The sequence below is a fragment of the Alligator sinensis genome, unplaced genomic scaffold (assembly GCF_000455745.1).
Source record: "Alligator sinensis unplaced genomic scaffold, ASM45574v1 scaffold535_1, whole genome shotgun sequence".
In the NCBI taxonomy this organism is placed as follows: domain Eukaryota; kingdom Metazoa; phylum Chordata; order Crocodylia; family Alligatoridae; genus Alligator; species Alligator sinensis.
In genome coordinates this window covers 2,078,879-2,096,813 of record NW_005842157.1, presented here as the reverse complement: position 1 = coordinate 2,096,813, position 17,935 = coordinate 2,078,879, and the positions used below count along the sequence as shown (strand labels likewise).

Sequence of the window (17,935 nt, the reverse complement as noted above, 5' to 3'; positions counted from 1 at the left end):
GTGCTCCGAGCAGTGTCATTGGTGCCCACATGAATAAGGAGCATGGGATAGTGGTCTGTGGGTTTAAGGAGCTTTGGGATCCTCTCCGTAATGTCCCGGATGCGGGCCCCTGGGAAGCAGCAGACTTGCCGGGCTAAGGGGTCGGGGTGGCAGATTGGCCCCTCATCTGTTACATGCACACACCCCACCACACATGCACCCACACCCCCCTAGCCACCTATCCTCTCCACACACCTCACAGCCCCCCACAAACCCCATACCCACCCACCCATACCTTCCACCTACACCTACCCCATCTACACCTACCTCCCCCCCAATATACGAGAGTAAAACTTCATTTTGAGCTTTTATGCAATCACCTCTATATACACAATGCAAATGCACACAAATCAGGACAAAAATATATTTTTAAATTAAATAATGCTATATTATTGTGGATGTGTGATTTTTAGTATATAACTTGTTGTTTTTTTCTGGTTCCAAGATCACAAACCGCCTTCCCAAAAGGAGTACTTCTGGGGGCAAGGGGAGGGACTTTTTGTGGCAAGAGTCAGGAGTCCCAAGATGGTGACCAGGGGGTTGGGCGCCTGTCAAGGAGCGGGGCCACCCTTGCAGCCCTTGACAGCTCACCAAAACTCATTAAGTGACCTTCCAGTTGAAATAATTGCCCACCCTGCTCTAAGGCAACTTTTCTGGTGTTCTGGAGAAATTATTCTACCCTGAAATCTGAATAGATGACGCATGGCTGTTTGTTCACATCTTCACCTAACTATACTGTCTTCATGTAGAAATAGTCTAAACAGGAGAACTTTTATTCATTCTTTATTCTTCAATATTTCACTTTTAAGAACTTCTCAATACTCTGTAGGGATTTGTTACTGCTAGTCAGTCTCCCAAGAAGCTATTACTGAAGAAGGGAAAGATACTCAGCTGTGAATGGTATCAAAGGTACATTGCAGCTGCAGCACTGCACTCACTTATTCACCTTTACCACATATATGTCCTTAAATGGCATTTTGAATAGTAGAAAGGGAATTAGGGCAGTAGCACCAGCAGCACTTCCAACTGATACTGCTTTTACAGGTGAATGCAGTTTTTCAGTGCTGTGGTACATTCCTTTGTAGCTATTCAAGGGTAAGAAATCAGTATACTTGGAGAGCACTAATGACAGATGAATAACTTTCCTTCTATTTTCCTGGTAGTACCTGAATGTTTAAAGCCTAGTAGCAATAGAAATACTGTAGTTAATGTAATATATACCTTCTAGTTAGGTCTTTTTGATTGTATGAATAAACTGACAAGAAATTAGAATAACCTTTATTTTCACAGACAATGACATTGAAAATCATGGTTCACAATCAGTATGAAAAAAATCACCTATAGTATGGCTTGGAAGGTGCTTCAAAACAAACATGTATAATCACAGTGTTATAAAATATAAGATGTCATCATATTTATGGTTTCTGAAATTGACAAAGTGTTCTCACATTTTTCTAATAATACAAATTGAATCTAGCCCACAAATATTTAGTGCCTAGTATTTGTAAGACCGTCATGTCCGATCTGAAAAATGCCTCATTTTTGTCCCCTTTCTTTCATTTTAGATATTTGTTTAAAAGAGACTCTGTCATTGGCTGATAGCCTATACAATCTACAGCTAATTCAAGAATTTTGTCAGGAGTACCTTAACCAGTGCTGCCACTTCACTCTCGAGGATATGTTATATGCTGCTTCTTCAGTAAAGGTAAAAAACCAGTGTAATTTCCACATGTCTATTTTATTAATGCTTACTGTATTTACTCATCTGCAAGACAAAGTCGTGTTTCCCCTCCCCCCACTCCCCCCCCATCAGCATGAGGAAAAAAGCCCCTCGTCTTATATTCGCATATGAAGCAGAGGCTGGAGTAGGCCAGAGTCAGACCCACAGAAACCTCTTGGCCTTCCCTCCCTGCTTTTGGCCCCCTACCCACCTCCTTCCTTCACTCTTACTGTCAAGCACAGCTCGGCTCCAGCTTGGGCTGGGGTCTTTCCTAGGCACAGAACGCATGGAAACTCCTTCCCCTACTGAGCGAATCAGAAGTGCTGATACTGGTGCATTGCCTGCCTGGACAGTCAACAGCTCGGACACTGCTGCATGGCTAGGCAAGGGCTGAACTTCCATGTGCTGTGCTCCAAGATGGAGCAGCCCAAGCAGTGTCTGATAGTAAGGGGGGAAGGGTGGGAGAGGTGGAGACTGGGGGAAGCTGGGGTGAGGGGAGAGAAAAGGAAGAAGCTGTGGGGAGCTAGTGTTGGTGGGGGGGTCAGGTGGCAGCATGTGCAGGAAGGCTGCAGAGAGAAGTGGGAAGGGCAGATGGCAAAGAGACCACTTGATCTGCCCCCAGCTATTGTTTTCCCTGCTGTAGTAGTGGGAGATGGGGGTAGAAAAAATTTAAGACAGCCCTCCAATACTTAGATTCTATACCTGGAAAATTATAGCAAATTTATCAAGTTTCCATATATAGAATCTAGTTATTGCAGGGTCATCTTATATTTGGGGACATCTTATATTTACGTTATACAGTTTGTGTTTTTTACTGCTTTTCAGTCTTGTTGCTATGTGGCTCATTGCAACCTCGCTAGAGGTTGTACTGGTATAACTGTGCTGGTAGCAGTTAGATTTCTGCACCTTGTGTGATGTGCATCCACCCTTCTCCCTCTTTCTTACAGAGTTAATTAACCTAGCCCCAGAGGGTATGCTCACGGCAAACCCTCACGCTTAGAGAAGCTATGCCTGCTTTATGCACTTGCTCCCAACTTCTGGGAGTAGTTTTGTCACAGTAGGGCAGTGCTGCAATCAAAATTAGTAGCTCACCTGAGAAGCAGAGCTGATTGTACTGCAGAGTGCCATGCAAACACTGCAATATTGTTTCTGGTTTGGGAATGAATACAGTTGTGTCCCCTAGTAGACTCTTTGCCACTGTACTGCTATTGCTCTGACTGTTGGTACCTGAGACCCTTAAGCTACATAGGGGCACAGCTACATGAGAAAGTTTACTCTGAGGCAATTAACACTGTATTAGCTCTTCTGTCAACTGCCTGTATGAGTGCTTTTATTCTGCAGTAAATACAAGGTAGGTTACCCAATCTTAATTTGGTTTTAATCCAGGTTTAGTTTAATTCAACCAGTTTAATCTTAATTTAAGCGTATTACCGTTAAACCAAAATGGGAGCCTTCCCTCGAGATATTTGAACTGATCTAACTAAACTGATTTAGTTAAAGGGGGCAAATTTCCATATAGACAAAATCAAAGAGAAGTAACGTGTATGCAGAATACTGTTTTTGTGTATTTTGTAGCTTTATTTTTTAAAAGCTTCCTCTCAACTTACTAGAGTGGTCTATTCTTTCAGGAGTGTATACATGCCAAGTTTGAACTTTTAAAATTAAACTGTTTTTTAGTTTGTGTGCCAAGAAAAGTCTTGCCAATACTACTATGGCTGAAAAACATTCTCTCAGTTTTCTCAGTCAGGCTTGGCTGACTCAAATGTTTTAGCAAATTTTCTTCAAATTATAAAATGGAAAAGCATACCAGGGCAAAATGTCTTTTTCCAGGAAGTTACTGTATACTTAAAACAGGGAATTGAAATGGAAATTCTGTTCTCACCGCAACTGCAGTGTGGTTAGCACAATATTTTAATAGATACGTTCTGACATGTTCCCTGAGTAAACGTGGGTATTATCCAGAGACTTAATAGAGGTTTCTCGTAGTGTAGCTCTACATTCTTACAGTGTATTTTCATTTTTAACAGAGAATAAAATATTTGCTTCATTTTGGTGGTCTGGTACCTTCATTAAAGGTCAGTTATAGAGAAATGGAGACTAATTACCTGATTTCTTTAAAATGTAACCCTTTTTTTCTGGTTTTCCTTAAGTTTTTTTCACTATTTAAAATACTTTTCCCCCACCTTCTTTAATTCTTGCTTGAGTGCCCGCAAGGAATGATGGACGTGTTCCTTTTATGGAGTCAGCATATCCGTGGCAGATGGAGTATAATCAGTTTTCTAAATAACTAGGTCACCTTCATTGCTGCTTTTTATGATCTCTCAAACAGTTGAGCATCTGAACACTGCCTGCTCTATGCTATGAGCTTTGGGCCCAATTCTTTTCGGATAGTAGTCTCACTGCTTTTAGTGGGGCTGCCTATATAAGTAAATGCTGCTGAATCAGACCCATGATCTCCAGTATCATCAGTTCCTGTGAACTATTTGTTACCTCACATACTGAAACCTCTTAAGTTGCAGGTGACATCCATCTGTTTTAGCAGCATCAATGTGCTTTTGGCATTTTAGGACTTCCACATAACAAAACGGCTCTTGCTGTACTGTAGTAGCTTATATTACGTAAATCAAACAAGGGAGCTGGACAATAGAGTTACAGACTCTGTATCATTTGATTACTCATTTCATCTGGAGTTCATCCCCTTCCGCACATTTTGTTATCTTCTCCCTGCTTTGAAACAAGGATATATGGAATCCATGACTCGTTATGCACATATATGAGAATGAGTAATGCTACTTCTTTAACTTCAGGGGCATGCAACATAATGATTCAACCTAGCATCCACCATGTAGTTTTGAGAACAAATATTTGACTCTCTTAAAAAGTTTCCTTTAGAAATACCCCAGTTAACTTCTCAGATCAAAGGTTATGTTTTTGATATTAGACTTACGAATTTTTCTTGTTTTTCAATAATTTTCCGAGGATGGATTTACAGACTTTAAATAGATTTAGGATATTTGTAGATGAAAAAGCTCATTGTGATTATGCTGTCACAAGCTCTTGTGGCATGGTTACCTATTTAGATGTAAATGATGAACAGACAGGCTGCCAAGTTTTCCTCCTGAACTTTGGCATGGAAACACTAACTAGTGCTTTTAAGCTCTGTTCTGCATGTGTGACTAGGTCATCTTCTTTAAAAATAAATTCACAGCTAGGAAGGGTGCTTCAGAGTTTCCCAGGATATCCATTAGGAGTACCTTCAATTAGAATATGTTCCCCTCTTGAGTTAGTCTTACTTAAAAGGTCATAATGTATGCAGAAAATGTAAATATTACAGAACATATTCAATTGGTAAACAGTACTGAAAATTGTCTTTTCTTCCACATCCTAGAAACATAATTGGAAAAATATCAGATGATCCAGACTAATAAAATTCTCTGAGATAGAGTCAAATGTTTGTAGAAAAATAGATTTTTAGTTGTTAATTTTTGATTGAGTCATCTAGATTTTAGTTTGTTTTTTTTAATCATCTGAACAGGATATATTGTATATGTTTAAAACTAGGACTTACTTTTACAGGGTTTCTGGGGTTTGTTTGGGTTTTTTTGCACACACGTTAATAGTTTCTCCTAGCCTGAGCCTGACTCTCTCCATTTATTTTTTTTTTTGTCCTCGTCTTTAGTTGTATTCCTTGACTGGAAGTGTTTAATATAACATGCCTTCCCCCACAACTGTGAACAATGTGCCACATCTTGCCAGCAGGGAACTGTTTTGCATCATTGCTGCCATAAACACAAGACTGCTGATGACTGGGCTAAAGTATTTCTGCCTGTAGTTTACAAGGAGCTGGAAGCTTTTCCAGTGCTGCAGGGAAACCAATGTATGCTGACTATAACTATATATTTGCTAGCTTATCATTTCAATCCTTTCTGTAAGAAAAACAGCAAAGAAATTTAAAACAAATTATACATGTTAAGGGCAGACTCAAATACTTCCATATAATCAGGGATCCTGGTTTTCTATGTTTAAAAATCCCAAATTCTCTGATTTAGAAAAACCCCAAATCCATATTTTTCCCCCATTTTAAAATGAGAAACCAGTTGAACACAGTTGTATGCCTCAGTTGAACACAATGTTTTATTGATATATTTACAATTTTAAAGCAGTTTGAAAGCCTAACAGTGCCTCAATCACAATAAAATAAATTCTAAATACCTACATATTTTGGCATTTGTTTTTTATTATGGAAAATCAGAGCTCCCCCTGCCCCCTTCACTCAACAGGATACAGGGTCCAGCTGTGGCTGTCCCTGCTGCTACTTTGTGGCACTGAGCAGCTCTGATATGCTGGTGCCCTGCCCATGCTGTTCCTCCTTGCTCCCAAACCACAACCTCCCCAGCCCTGCCAGTGCCCCTCACTCCTGACCCACTGCTCCCTCCCCCTAGGCCCCAGCCCCCCCAGTGTGTGGAAGGGGTGTGTGTGGGCATGGGCAATGTGTCAGGGGATGGGGGGTGAGCACATGTGATGCACTGAGGGGCCACGGGGGCATGTGCCCCCCACCAGATTCCCCACCCAGAGTGGGGCACAGGACTACAGCTGGGCCAGACCAGCTCTGGGCAGGAGCTGCCTCCACAGCCCAGTGGCCAGGACCCAGCGCAGGAGGCAGCGTTGCGCCACCAAGGTGAGGCACAGCAGCAGTGGCAGCATGGAGTTGTGCCCCTTGCTGCTGCCAAGTGGGCAGGCAGTGCCTCATCTTGGTGAACATGGAGATGCAGTGCTCCTTCCTGTGCCAGGTCCCGCCCACTGCAGAGGTAACTTCTGCTTGGAGCTGGCCTTGCCTGGCCTAGCTGCAGCTCCGCACCCCACCGTGGGTGCAGAAATCTGAGGGACACATGCCCCCCATGCATCACCTGTGCCCTCCTCTGCCCCCTCAACACACTGTCTGTGTCCACCTGCCCCCATTAGATTTACCTGGAAGGAGCTGCTCTCTACCACACTGTCTGACTGCCACATGCCCCCTGCCTCCCGCCCCCAAGAAGCCCCTTGAAGGCTGGAATTCTGCCAGCCTGCAAAGGGAAACCCTCCGTTTTCCAAATCCCAGATCCCTGCATATAACAGATATTAAAGGTTATTTTACATTTTCTGGCAATTTTTCTAGTAAATGTGTGTGTTTTGGAAGACATATTGCAACCGTACTGCCCGCCTTTCTGCTTTCAGTCCTACCCTTTTTATATTTGGTGAGCTTTACTTTCAGATCCAAATTGCTCCCAGAGGATAGTGGCAACCTAGAAGGAAAGGATTTTTAACATGCTTTCAGCTTGCTTTGGGAATGGGAATAATTTTATTGCATTTCTATCTAGGTCTCTGTGTCTATAGTTTGGTTATTCAGAGGAACAAGACTGCCCAACAGGTGGTGATGTAGCCTCTTCAGAAGTCAGGCAGACTCTTATGTTGGTGCCATAAATAATAAAAAGCCAAAACAACCAAGGCAAGGTGCATTTCAAGGAAGGCCATGCACTGCAAATCAGTGGGACAGGTATTTTATTTTGTCATGCTGCTCTTCATTCCTTCTAATGGAGTATAGCCTTCTCTACAAGCCACCTTATTAGTCTTGGGCTTCAAAGTTAAACCAGTAGGTTCCATATTCCACAAAGTCTAACAGGCAGCCTGCCTATAACATTGACTTGAAAATGTGGTCTGTTTATAGGATATTGCTTACTTTGGGTCCTGAAGGCCCAAATAGTCTTACTAAAGAGGGTTTTTCTGTGTATGTGTTACATTTTGGACACTGAAACACTTATCCTAGGCATCTGACTTGTGCTGCAACATCCCCCTGGAGCCTAAGAAAGTGTCATAGTCAGTCAATGTGAGTTAATTACTTTCACAGATTTCCACTACTTTATTCCAACATATGTCATATTTATAATCTATCCAGAGTTTTCTAATCAAGTCACTAGAGACCCATTACCAAGTTCTTGTCCCTGTAGACTGTTGTTTCTTTAGCTGATGGGCTGAGAACAGTGAAGCAAGTCTCCTCTCTAAAATAAAGATCAACGGAAGCAAGTTTCATAACCTTTTCCTAAGCTTCTCAAGTAGAAACAGCATACCTTAGATACCGCAGTGAGTACATCACATCCTTCAGTTACACTAGGACAAGGTTGTACATGCATATATGTGAAATAATTCAGAGTTTGACTTCACCTGGAAGGGTAGCAATCCTATTCGTCCTCTAAAGCAAAAAAAGCACAGAAGCAAAGCCAAGCAAGTGGAGGTACTGGAATAGCTGAAATATTGTATGAAGTCCTGGTCTGCACAGTTTTAGAAGGATGTTAAGAGGATCCAGAGGCATGTGACAGAGATGTTAAAGGGGTTCAAAAAAAGGTATGCAACGAAAGTTTGAAGGCACTAGATGCATTCAGTTTGGAGAAATGGAGATTGAGGGACATGGTAGTAGTTTTCAAGTATTTGGCTGGCATAAAGAAAAGGAAGCATGACTCTTCTTTGCTGCACAGGCAGGACAAAGCTGCATGAGAATTTTTCTGCAATAGTATAGGGATAATGCAATTTGTATTTGTGCTGAGGGTTAGACTAGATGACCCTTGATGCCCCTTCCAAGGCAATAATTCTAAGGCTTATGGGCAACTGGTGCCACCTGAGTCCGGGGGGGAGGTGCGGCACATGCCTCTCCAGCGACCAGTCAGCAACCAGGGGGGCCCCGTGGCCAAACACGCCAACCAGGAAGTGGCCATGGCATTCCCGGAAGTGCCAGCAGTGCTTCACCTGGCGCCCCCACACCCAGGCAGGGGGAGCACTGCCTGCCCCCACTGCCTATCGCCTAAGTAGGGAGCGCAGCCTGCCAGGTGATGCACCAGTGCTCTCAGGGGGTGCATGTGCACCCCCTACACATCGCCACTGTTGAGGCTTCATTTACCGAATATCCAAAGTGTTCCACAGTGTGTGTATCAGTAGTCTCTTTCAGGTCTTCAGCACCCAAAGTTATTTGTTTAGTTTGATGAGCGTGTAAAAGGAAATATAGCTTCTAAAGGCACCAGTTCCAGATGGATTTATTCTGATTTATCAGAAGCACATGGCTAGCAAGAAAAATTGTACTATCTCCCATTATAAGGACAAACAAATGTCATCACAGCACATTCTCTGTCTCCAGGATAGTGATGCACCATCAGGATGCTATATGATCATTTTAAGGATGCTGCAGGGTGGCACACAATATTAACACTACTAGGTATGCAAACACCTAGAGCTGATTCACAAGTAAAAACCTAGAAGGCACATCCACACATGCAGGCACGTGCGCTTGCAGCAGCTCAAATAGGAGTGGCACAAATGTGAGCTGGGGATTTTTGCCTTGGTGCACATGCCCGGACATGCACTTTGCTGTTGGGCAAGTTGTGCCACTTGGGGCAAAATAACTCTGCCCAGTTCCTCCCCATTCTGCATCTGTGCTGGCCTGAGCAGTATAAAAACCTGCCCCTTGCTGGCCCCAGCAATATAAAAACTTGCACTGGTGAGCGGCTGAGGGCTACTTGCCCTCAGGAGCTTCTGAGGCCCAGCCACTTGGTATCTGGGGACACAACCCCTTGTGCCAGCTGGACTGCTGAAGCAGCCCTAACCTGGAGTGGCCCCTGCACCTTCTACCCACTACAGAAGTCTCGCAGTGAGGGTTGCTGTCTAGCTGTGACCTGCTGCCACCCATGACAGCATCCGCCCCCTTGGACCTGCGGCCCCAAGGCTGTGCCCCTGCCAGACCCAGACAGGGTGTCTCTGCTCTGGCATCTTGGCAGCTGTCACCCAGAAGATGTGCTCCTTGCAGTGGCCCGCTTTGAACTGTCAAAGCATGTCCTCTTGGCCCCAAATGACCAAAAGGTCAGCCATCTTGTTTGCCCTCCAGCTAGGTCCCCAGTGCTGGCCCTAGACAGGCTCCTCTGCATGGGTCTCGCCACTTGTCTTGCCAGCAGAGATCCTGGTGTTCCCTGTTTATGGAATGCAAATTCTCTGATAAGAAATCCAAGTTCTCTCATTATAATACCCAAAATAGTGTTCTTCTGCTATTAAAATGAAATGCCACTATATAGAGAGAGGGCAGTGTTTTATTGATATATTTACAAGTGTAAAGCAATTTGGAGGAGGGGGACTTGGGGGAGTTTGAGTGGGTTTGAACTGGCCCGGCCCGACAGCGCGCAGCGCCCATGGAGGCAGGACCCGGCCTGGCACAACGTGGTCCCCCGCGAGTGGTGCCAGCCCTCAGGTGACAGCCCGAGTGACCCTGATGCTGCCTGAAGCTGTGCCAAGCTGGGCCAGTCCCGTGACAGACAGCACAAATGGTGCCAGCTCTGAAGCGATTGGAGCCCTGCTGCGCCTCACTGTGCCGCACTGCACTACTGGGGGGTCTGGCCACAGAGGGCCCTGAGCACCCCACAGACACTGCTGTTGCGGGGGGAGGGGTGGGAGCTGTGGGCCTTGTGGGGGACCCATGCCCCCTGACCAGCCCCCCACCCCCAGACATGCACAGCCCCATCCCCCCATGCCCCAGTACCTACTTACCGCAGACAGTGCTTGGATCAGAGCCATGCACCGCTCCTGCTTGCCCTGGCATGTAAACATAGCATGCTAGGGCAGCAGGGGCACCACAGAGATGCTCTGGCCAGATGCCAGGGCGTCTCTGGAGGTTCAAGCCCCGGGTTGCCTCTACACATGGTGGGGAACTGTGCCCTGCGCTGCTTTCCTCCGCGATTATTTTATTTGATACCTGGAAATCTAGGTATCCCATTTTGAGCCCGCGCTGCAAATATGTAGTGTGGGGAACATTTTTTCATTCTCAGCATGCCTCAAACTGGTTTGAGATGCCACAAGAGACGCGCATACTCATCTGAACGCACCCAGAGATTTCAAATATCACACTAAATGGACTTTAAAGTGGCGGGAAATCCGAGGTCATGCCAACACAAATGCAGGTTTGTTGACGTAAACAGGAAATTTCGTTTCATCTACACATGCCCCATAGTGCCAAAACCATTCTGACCTGTTGTGATCTTTGGGAGTTCTTTGTAACAAAAGAGCTGCTCTACTATTTCTCTGTATTCAAGAAATGAGTAAATGCTAAGGTCTGGCAGTTCTTGAGGGTTGCCTTCAATCTAAAAGGGTTGAAAACCACTGCTCTAAGACAGGGATCGGAAATTCACTGGGGCCCTGTGCCAAATCTAAGCCAGCGTGTGAGGGGTGCCACCATGACCACCGCAGTGGCAACATGGGGTTCAGTGGCTGCAAGGCAAGCTACCCTATATATAATCACACAATGCAATGTAGATCTATCACTCCTGAAAAATTCCTGCTTTAGTCCTGATCAGCCTTTCCTTTTAACAGTAAGAGAACAAAAAGTGTCTGTGTTTGCGTGTCTTTTTTTCCTTTTATCACAGTGTAATTGCGGCAGTTACTTTTGTTTTTGCTCTTCTCCTCCCTCCACCTTTTCAAAGCTGTTTTTGTCCTTTGACAGTTTTTCATATTTTTCTTTGCAAGAGAAACAATAAGGGAGTCTCATTATGTCCTAAAGACTCTTTTCATTGGAAGAGAAACAGTAAGGGAGTCTCACTATGTCCTAAAGACACTTCCAGATGGTAGAAGAATGGTTGATGCAGGTATAGAAATTTGCAAAAAATGAGTGCCTGACAGGAAAGACTTGAGTCTGAAAGCTTATCCAACACTTCCGAACTATATTGTTGGTGTGATAAGATGCCAAACATGTTCTGCTTCTCACTTATTCCCTGGACCATTACAGTTATAACAACACCACAAAGCCTGAAACAGTTCTGAGAGGTGTTAATTGCTCTCAATCAGAGTGGTTCAGTTGTGAAAGTGAACATGCAAGTATTGATGTGTGCAGCTGTCTACACTTTGCCTCAATACAATTACTATACTCAACACGCATTAAAGATGGTAAGCAATTGTCAGAAATATCTGTGTAAAATTTTAAGAGACTTGCATCACATTTTCTCCATTGGGCAATACTGAATTCAACAGTAACTTAATATCTAAAGACTTGTTTATGTTACAGAAGTTTATTGTATTTGAACACTGCATTTGCTGACAATAATTTTGCTAACAAAATGTTAACTTTGCAAACAATGACAATCTTGATAACTGCATTTGCTGACAGAGACTAGTAAAAATTCTTGTTAGCATTGTGTTTAACTCGGTGGTTCAAAAATCATGTTCTATCAGGAAAAAGGTTTCTAAGGGAAATTAAATGTAAAGACGGCATTGTTACATAAAGGCCTCATTTTATCTACCAGCTTTGTGCAGTGTTCTTCCTCTGATGCCCATGGGACAGCAGCTGTGGATCAAGGTGAATAGATCAGGTAGTCTAAGCCCACGGTACATAATTAAAAACGTAATTTGTGTTTCTTCACAGTTTTGAAACACGCTGTTTTTCCCTCCATTCCCAGTTTATGATCCGTCTTTTAACTAGGCTTGAGTTTGAGGCAGCCATTGATAGAGATCTTTTAATCACAAAATGAATATTACCACGTATTTTGCACAAATAAATTTTGAAACACTGCATTTGTAGCAGGCTTCTTTCTCCCCTTAAGCACAGATTGAAAAAAAGGTTCATTATAAATTAATTATGTTGGTTTTGTTAATATTTTATTCTATGAGCCTTTAATTTTTTAAAACACTATCTTAAAATTAATAAATTATTAACATGTCTGAAATGTATTATAAAGCCACAAAAATCCATGACTAATTTTGTTGTTCTATCTTTTTATTGCACCAACTGTATGGTTCAGTTAGACTTAAACAAGATTTCAAATGCAGTACATTCGAAGGTCACGGTCCAGGTCCCTGAAGAAGAATGCATTGCATTCGAAAGGTTGTCTAAGTCTGTCACAACCATGCAGTTGGTCCAATAATAAATATCACTTACAAAAAATCTTTACTTCTCATATTTCCTGGACCATCACAGCTACATCATTCTAACACTACCAGAATCAGTCAAATGGTTTCTAGGCTATTTGCAATTTTTCCTTAAGTGCATTGAATGTTTGAAGTTAGTCTTAATCCTAAAACTGTGTTGATATGGGGAATTGTTTATTTCCCTTTGTGTGCGTCTTGAATGTAAACTCTTCTTAACCACATAAGACAGCAGGTTAGCCTCTCGATAAAGCAAAAAATGCCTATAATTATTTTCTAGATGCTTTTTCCTTTCCTTTCCTTTCAGACTCCTATATCTGAATTGTAGGATTTTCTATTGTACAATACAAAATTCATTTTATTTCATCAAGTTATTTTGTAGCTTTAGATAGTGAGGAAATATGAAGGGAAAAGAAGTAATCGAAGTAAAGGTATTTACAAAAGGAGACCTACTTCTAGAGACCTGGCGATTTAGAGCTACAAGTCTGCCATCTAATGGCAATCTTTTTTTTAACCATTCTGAAATATAGTCAGAGATTACCATTAAAATTCTGTCATATTTCTGAATTACTTGTATATTAAACTGTAGGTGACAATAATAAATCAACAAGCAGTCAAAGCCATGGGTTAGTGAAAATAAAATAAAATATAGAGATACAGAGATCTTTCCTGTCCTCAGTGGTTAGATATAGGGTTTGATATTGGAGTTCTACCAGTAGTTCATTCTCTAAAATACGGCATCTCATCACACCACACCTGTTGCTGTAGTTCTGAAGCTGCATTTACTTGTGCAGTTTCTGCAGTTACTCATTTAATTGATGTGGAAAGCTCACCGTCTTAGGCCCTTTCCTGAATAACAGGCAGAGGTACTGTAATAAAGCCAAGCTCTATGAGGTTTAATGTCTTGGTGAAATGCATCACTTCTGCTGTATGATAGAGAAGGTTTAACAATTTGTCCTATCAGAAACATTCTCATTCATGGATGGAAAACTACATACTCAAGTATATAACCAAACTTTTGTAATATCACAATTGTCACAAAAAAATATGACACACCAGTCGTTTCTTCTAATTCCTTAATATTCATTTCCTTCCATTTTTTTAAAAACACTTGTCTGAAATCAGGCTTCTAAATTTAATTCATAAGCATATAAATAAGTGATCTCTTTTTCAAAAAGGCTGGGTAGGTATCAGTTCCCATTGACTTCAGTGATAAATTCTTCTTAGTCAAGACTACAAAAACAGACTACATTTTTAATATTATCTTTTACTGAATCAGCTATACAGGTGGGAGCGATTCTAGACAAGCTTGTAGAAGGTCTTCCTTTGTGCTTGGAAGCTTGTCTACCATCTCTGTTGCATATTCCCTGGATCATCGCATCTCCAATAACACTCCAATCTTGCTACATTTTATTAGTCATAGATTAATGGAAAAGATTTACAGAGATAATATCCAAATCCTTGAGTAAGGGCTCACCTGTATATATAGGCAAATCCAACAAGGTGCAGCCACACCGCTATTTGGCTGTGCAGCATGTGCACAGTGAGCTCTTAAAGTTCACTGGCTTGTCAGTACAGCAATGGAACTCAGGCTGAATGTCACCATTGATGAATTCAGAAGTAGGGGAAAAGAGGGGGACCAACAGCAACACTATTCATCCTCTTGATTCCAGAGCTGCACTAAACAGTGGCTTTGGTAAGAGCTGCACTTATAACCCAGTGATTAGATAGATGGATGGATAGATAGAATATAAGAAAGTAATGGCACCACCACTGTTGCCACAGCCAGGTGAAAGTGCCCTGTGTGCCTCTTGTACCGCCAGACCAGAAAGGACTGCAGCATGAGCGTGTGCTCCTACTGCATTAGGGTTATATGATAAGTATAAAACAAACAGGACAGCCAGTGTGTGCTGCAGCCCTTCCCAGGTGAGCTGTGCACTAACCATTTTACCTGCTGGAACATTAGCACAACAGCGGTTCTCACCTGGGGTTGGCATCAAATTAAAAAAACATTGAGCGATGTCCTGAATCTAGAAAGAACCACTGTTTTAGTTTACTGTAAACATCGGCATTATAAAATGCTAATCTAAAAGTGAGGAATCTGGGATTTCGTATCCCTTGTACAGGCAGACTTACAACACAATTGGTTCCTGAAAACCACGTCTTAAGTCGAAACGTTGTAACTTAGAACCAATTTTCTCATAAGAAACAAGGTTTTAAATGGGGGATTGGTTCCTGAACGAAGGCCCGATACTCTATTTTCACCAAAAATACCCCAGAATTTTGTACTCGATCAATTATAGATGAGCAATATAACTATGTTAATATATTTATATTGTAAATAGCAATCATATATATTTGGAAGGACTTCTTTGAGGTGATTTTACGGGACATTTTGAAAGGCTCTTGGTTGGACTTTTTGAAGGCTTCTTGTCTGGAGTCTTCTTAGGAGTCTTGGCTGCAGGTTTTTCTGGAGTCTTGTCTGCTTTCTTAAAGAAAGTGTCCAAGGAAGTTTGGACAGATGTTCTCCAGAGAGATGAGCGACGCAGCAAATTTGTTTGCTGGCATGGCGTTGCAGCAGATCAAGTGTTGTAAAGTCAAAACTGACATCATAAAGTTGAAACAGGGTGTCAATTTATAAACGTTTTAAGTCGAGGACTGCCTGTATAACAATGATCATATTAAGAAGATAATATTTATTCTGAAAATATTCTGAATTTTTTTTTTTCTTTTGCCGTGTGTGTTGCTCTTAAAGATGGTCTGCTAAACCAAAGTAATTTTCTTGAATGGAAAAAATTTCATTATAAGGTATCACTCATTTAATTACTACAGTTTTGAATGTGAAGACCTGCATTTTTTTTCCCGAGGGCTATTATAGCTGCTGTTGAAAAACTGAAGCAACATCTGGCTGATCTTTTTATTTTGCGGTGAGGCATGTGATCAGTTTGCAGTGCAAGGACTTGTGTGTACAAGAATTAGTCCTTGATTGCATTGATTAAGGCTACTTTAATTCTAAGCTAGTGCCCATGCTATGGTAATGCACTTTTAATTTGGACTAACTTTTCTGAACCTTCCTATATGGAAAAGCCTATATTTTGGGTCTTTGGCACTGAGATTTCTGTACCTTGATGTGTCCAGTTTTAAATGGTCATGCTACACAGCCAGACTTGAGTTATTGCATCTTCAGTGATACTGTACTTTCATATGTTTGTGGCTAGGACTTAGAGGGACTTGCGGGCTTTAGCACTGAAGAAAGAGAAGCACTCAATTTTCAGAGAATGGTAGGAGATATTGTTTATTTTTCTGGACACATTGGGACAATTGGGAAAATATTGGAAGATTATCAGCCCTTGAACGATTTGTCACTTCATCCTTAAAGCAAAGTGGGTGGGTTTGCTAGTCTGAGTGAAAGTAACATATGGGCATTGGCCCCTTCCCTCAGGCAAACCAACTAATCCAGGTGGGACTTCAACCACTGAAGTTGGGACAGAGACTGTGTGTGTGGATCAGAGCTGTGTTGGGGACTGATATTTTATACCCTAAAATAAATTTAAATAGTCTGATTGTGCCATTAAATATATTTTTCTATGTATGCTTCAGATAATACTTTGGTTTGCCATTATTAAACTGTATCTGAGAGAGTTGGAACTTGGTGCTTATTTTAATGTGAATTCAGTCAGCATCAAAAGTCATATTTTGTTGTGTAGTTTGGAAGGTAAGACTTCATTTATGGTGTTTTCTGAATGAAGTACTACATGGGTAGACTGTTTTATACTGTACAAAAACTTGGCTGTTTATCAAATATGGCTTACCACCATATTCTGCCTGGGGCTCAAATAGCTATATATGCTTTCATTCCCATTCTATGCCAGATTACTTCTGGTAGTCTCCTCATCATTCAGTAAACACTAAGGGGATGTTAGGGTTATTACATGAGACTAGAGCTCTGATGCTTACAACCATGAAGCCAGTTCAAAAGTGAAAAATTAATTGAAGATACTAGTCTTTTCAGATTTGCCTGTGGACTGCTGAGATTCTATCCAAATGCTGTTATATGTCTTTGAAATGTTTTCTTTAAGATGCTCTCACCTTTACTTAAATGTTTGTAATCATTGTGCAATATGTACACATCCCTGAGATAGAAGTCTTAAACAGAATATAGTATTATCTTCATTGGCTGTTTTTCTTTGACTCCCCTCATCCATGTGACTTAACTAAATCACTCAATCTGACAAAAATAATAAATACATGGGTTGGAAGTTGGATTTCCAGCTCTTCTTCAGATGCAGAATTCACTCTTCTGATGCCATCCCAGACAAATGCCTATTCTCTTCTTCAAAATCAGCTTGTTCTGTCTTAATGTCTTAACAATTAGGAAAATTGTCCCTGCAATTTAATTTTAATTAGCTGTTTTGTAATTGCTTTCATGACTTCCCTTAATCTCATATTCTCCAAAGTGTGTTCCTTCAGTGTTTTGGGGGGGGTTTTGGTTGGGGTTTTTTTTTTTTGTGGTTTGCATTTCAGCCCCTTTATCTTTTGTTCATTTTCTCTGGAATCTTTCCACTTCCTTTGTATCCTTCTTAAAATATGGTCCCCAAAACTAGACTCAGGAGTCTAGCTGAGTCTAAATAACTGCCAACTTCATACAGTCCTTCTGTTAATGCAATTCAGATTTGTCTTTGCTTTTTTTGGATGGCATCACATTGCTACTGAGTTTGTAATCAGTCATACCCCCCAAATCCTATTACTGCCAATCCACTTGCTCCCACTGTGCATTTCTCCCCATTTATTGTCCATAGGCCAGTTTTCCAATTTATACAAATCCCTTTGGTTTTTAATCCTGTCCTCCAAAATGTTTGCAGCCCTTGCCACTGTGTCATCTGCAAGTTCGATCAGTATACTGTATTCATAGATTCATAGATGTTAGGGTCGGAAGGGACCTCAATAGATCATCGAGTCTGACCCCCTGCGTAGGCAGGAATGACTGCTGGGTTCAGATGACCCCAGCTAGATGCATATCTAACCTCCTCTTGAAGACCCCCAGGGCAAGGGAGAGCATCACCTCCCTTGGGAGCCCATTCCAGACTTTGGCCACTCTAACTGTGAAGAAGTTCTTCCTAATGTCCAGTCTAAATCTGCTCTCTGCTAGCTTATGGCCATTATTTCTTGTAACCCCCAGGGGCGCCTTGGTGAGTAAAGCCTCACCAATTCCCTTCTGTGCCCCCATGATGAACTTATAGGCAGCCACAAGGT

At 42.0% G+C, this 17,935-nt stretch overlaps 1 protein-coding gene across 5 annotated transcripts in view; it reads left to right on the top strand.

Moving 5' to 3' along the window:
• The window catches only part of CAMSAP2 (calmodulin regulated spectrin associated protein family member 2), a 92,715-nt gene that overhangs the window by 38,318 nt on the left and 36,462 nt on the right, over positions 1-17,935 (top strand). For all 5 annotated transcript variants that reach the window (XM_025206487.1, XM_025206486.1, XM_025206485.1 and 2 more), the window contains one exon: positions 1,605-1,744. In XM_025206487.1, the coding sequence (XP_025062272.1) occupies positions 1,605-1,744 (140 nt within the window). The remainder of the gene's footprint in view (positions 1-1,604; positions 1,745-17,935) is intronic.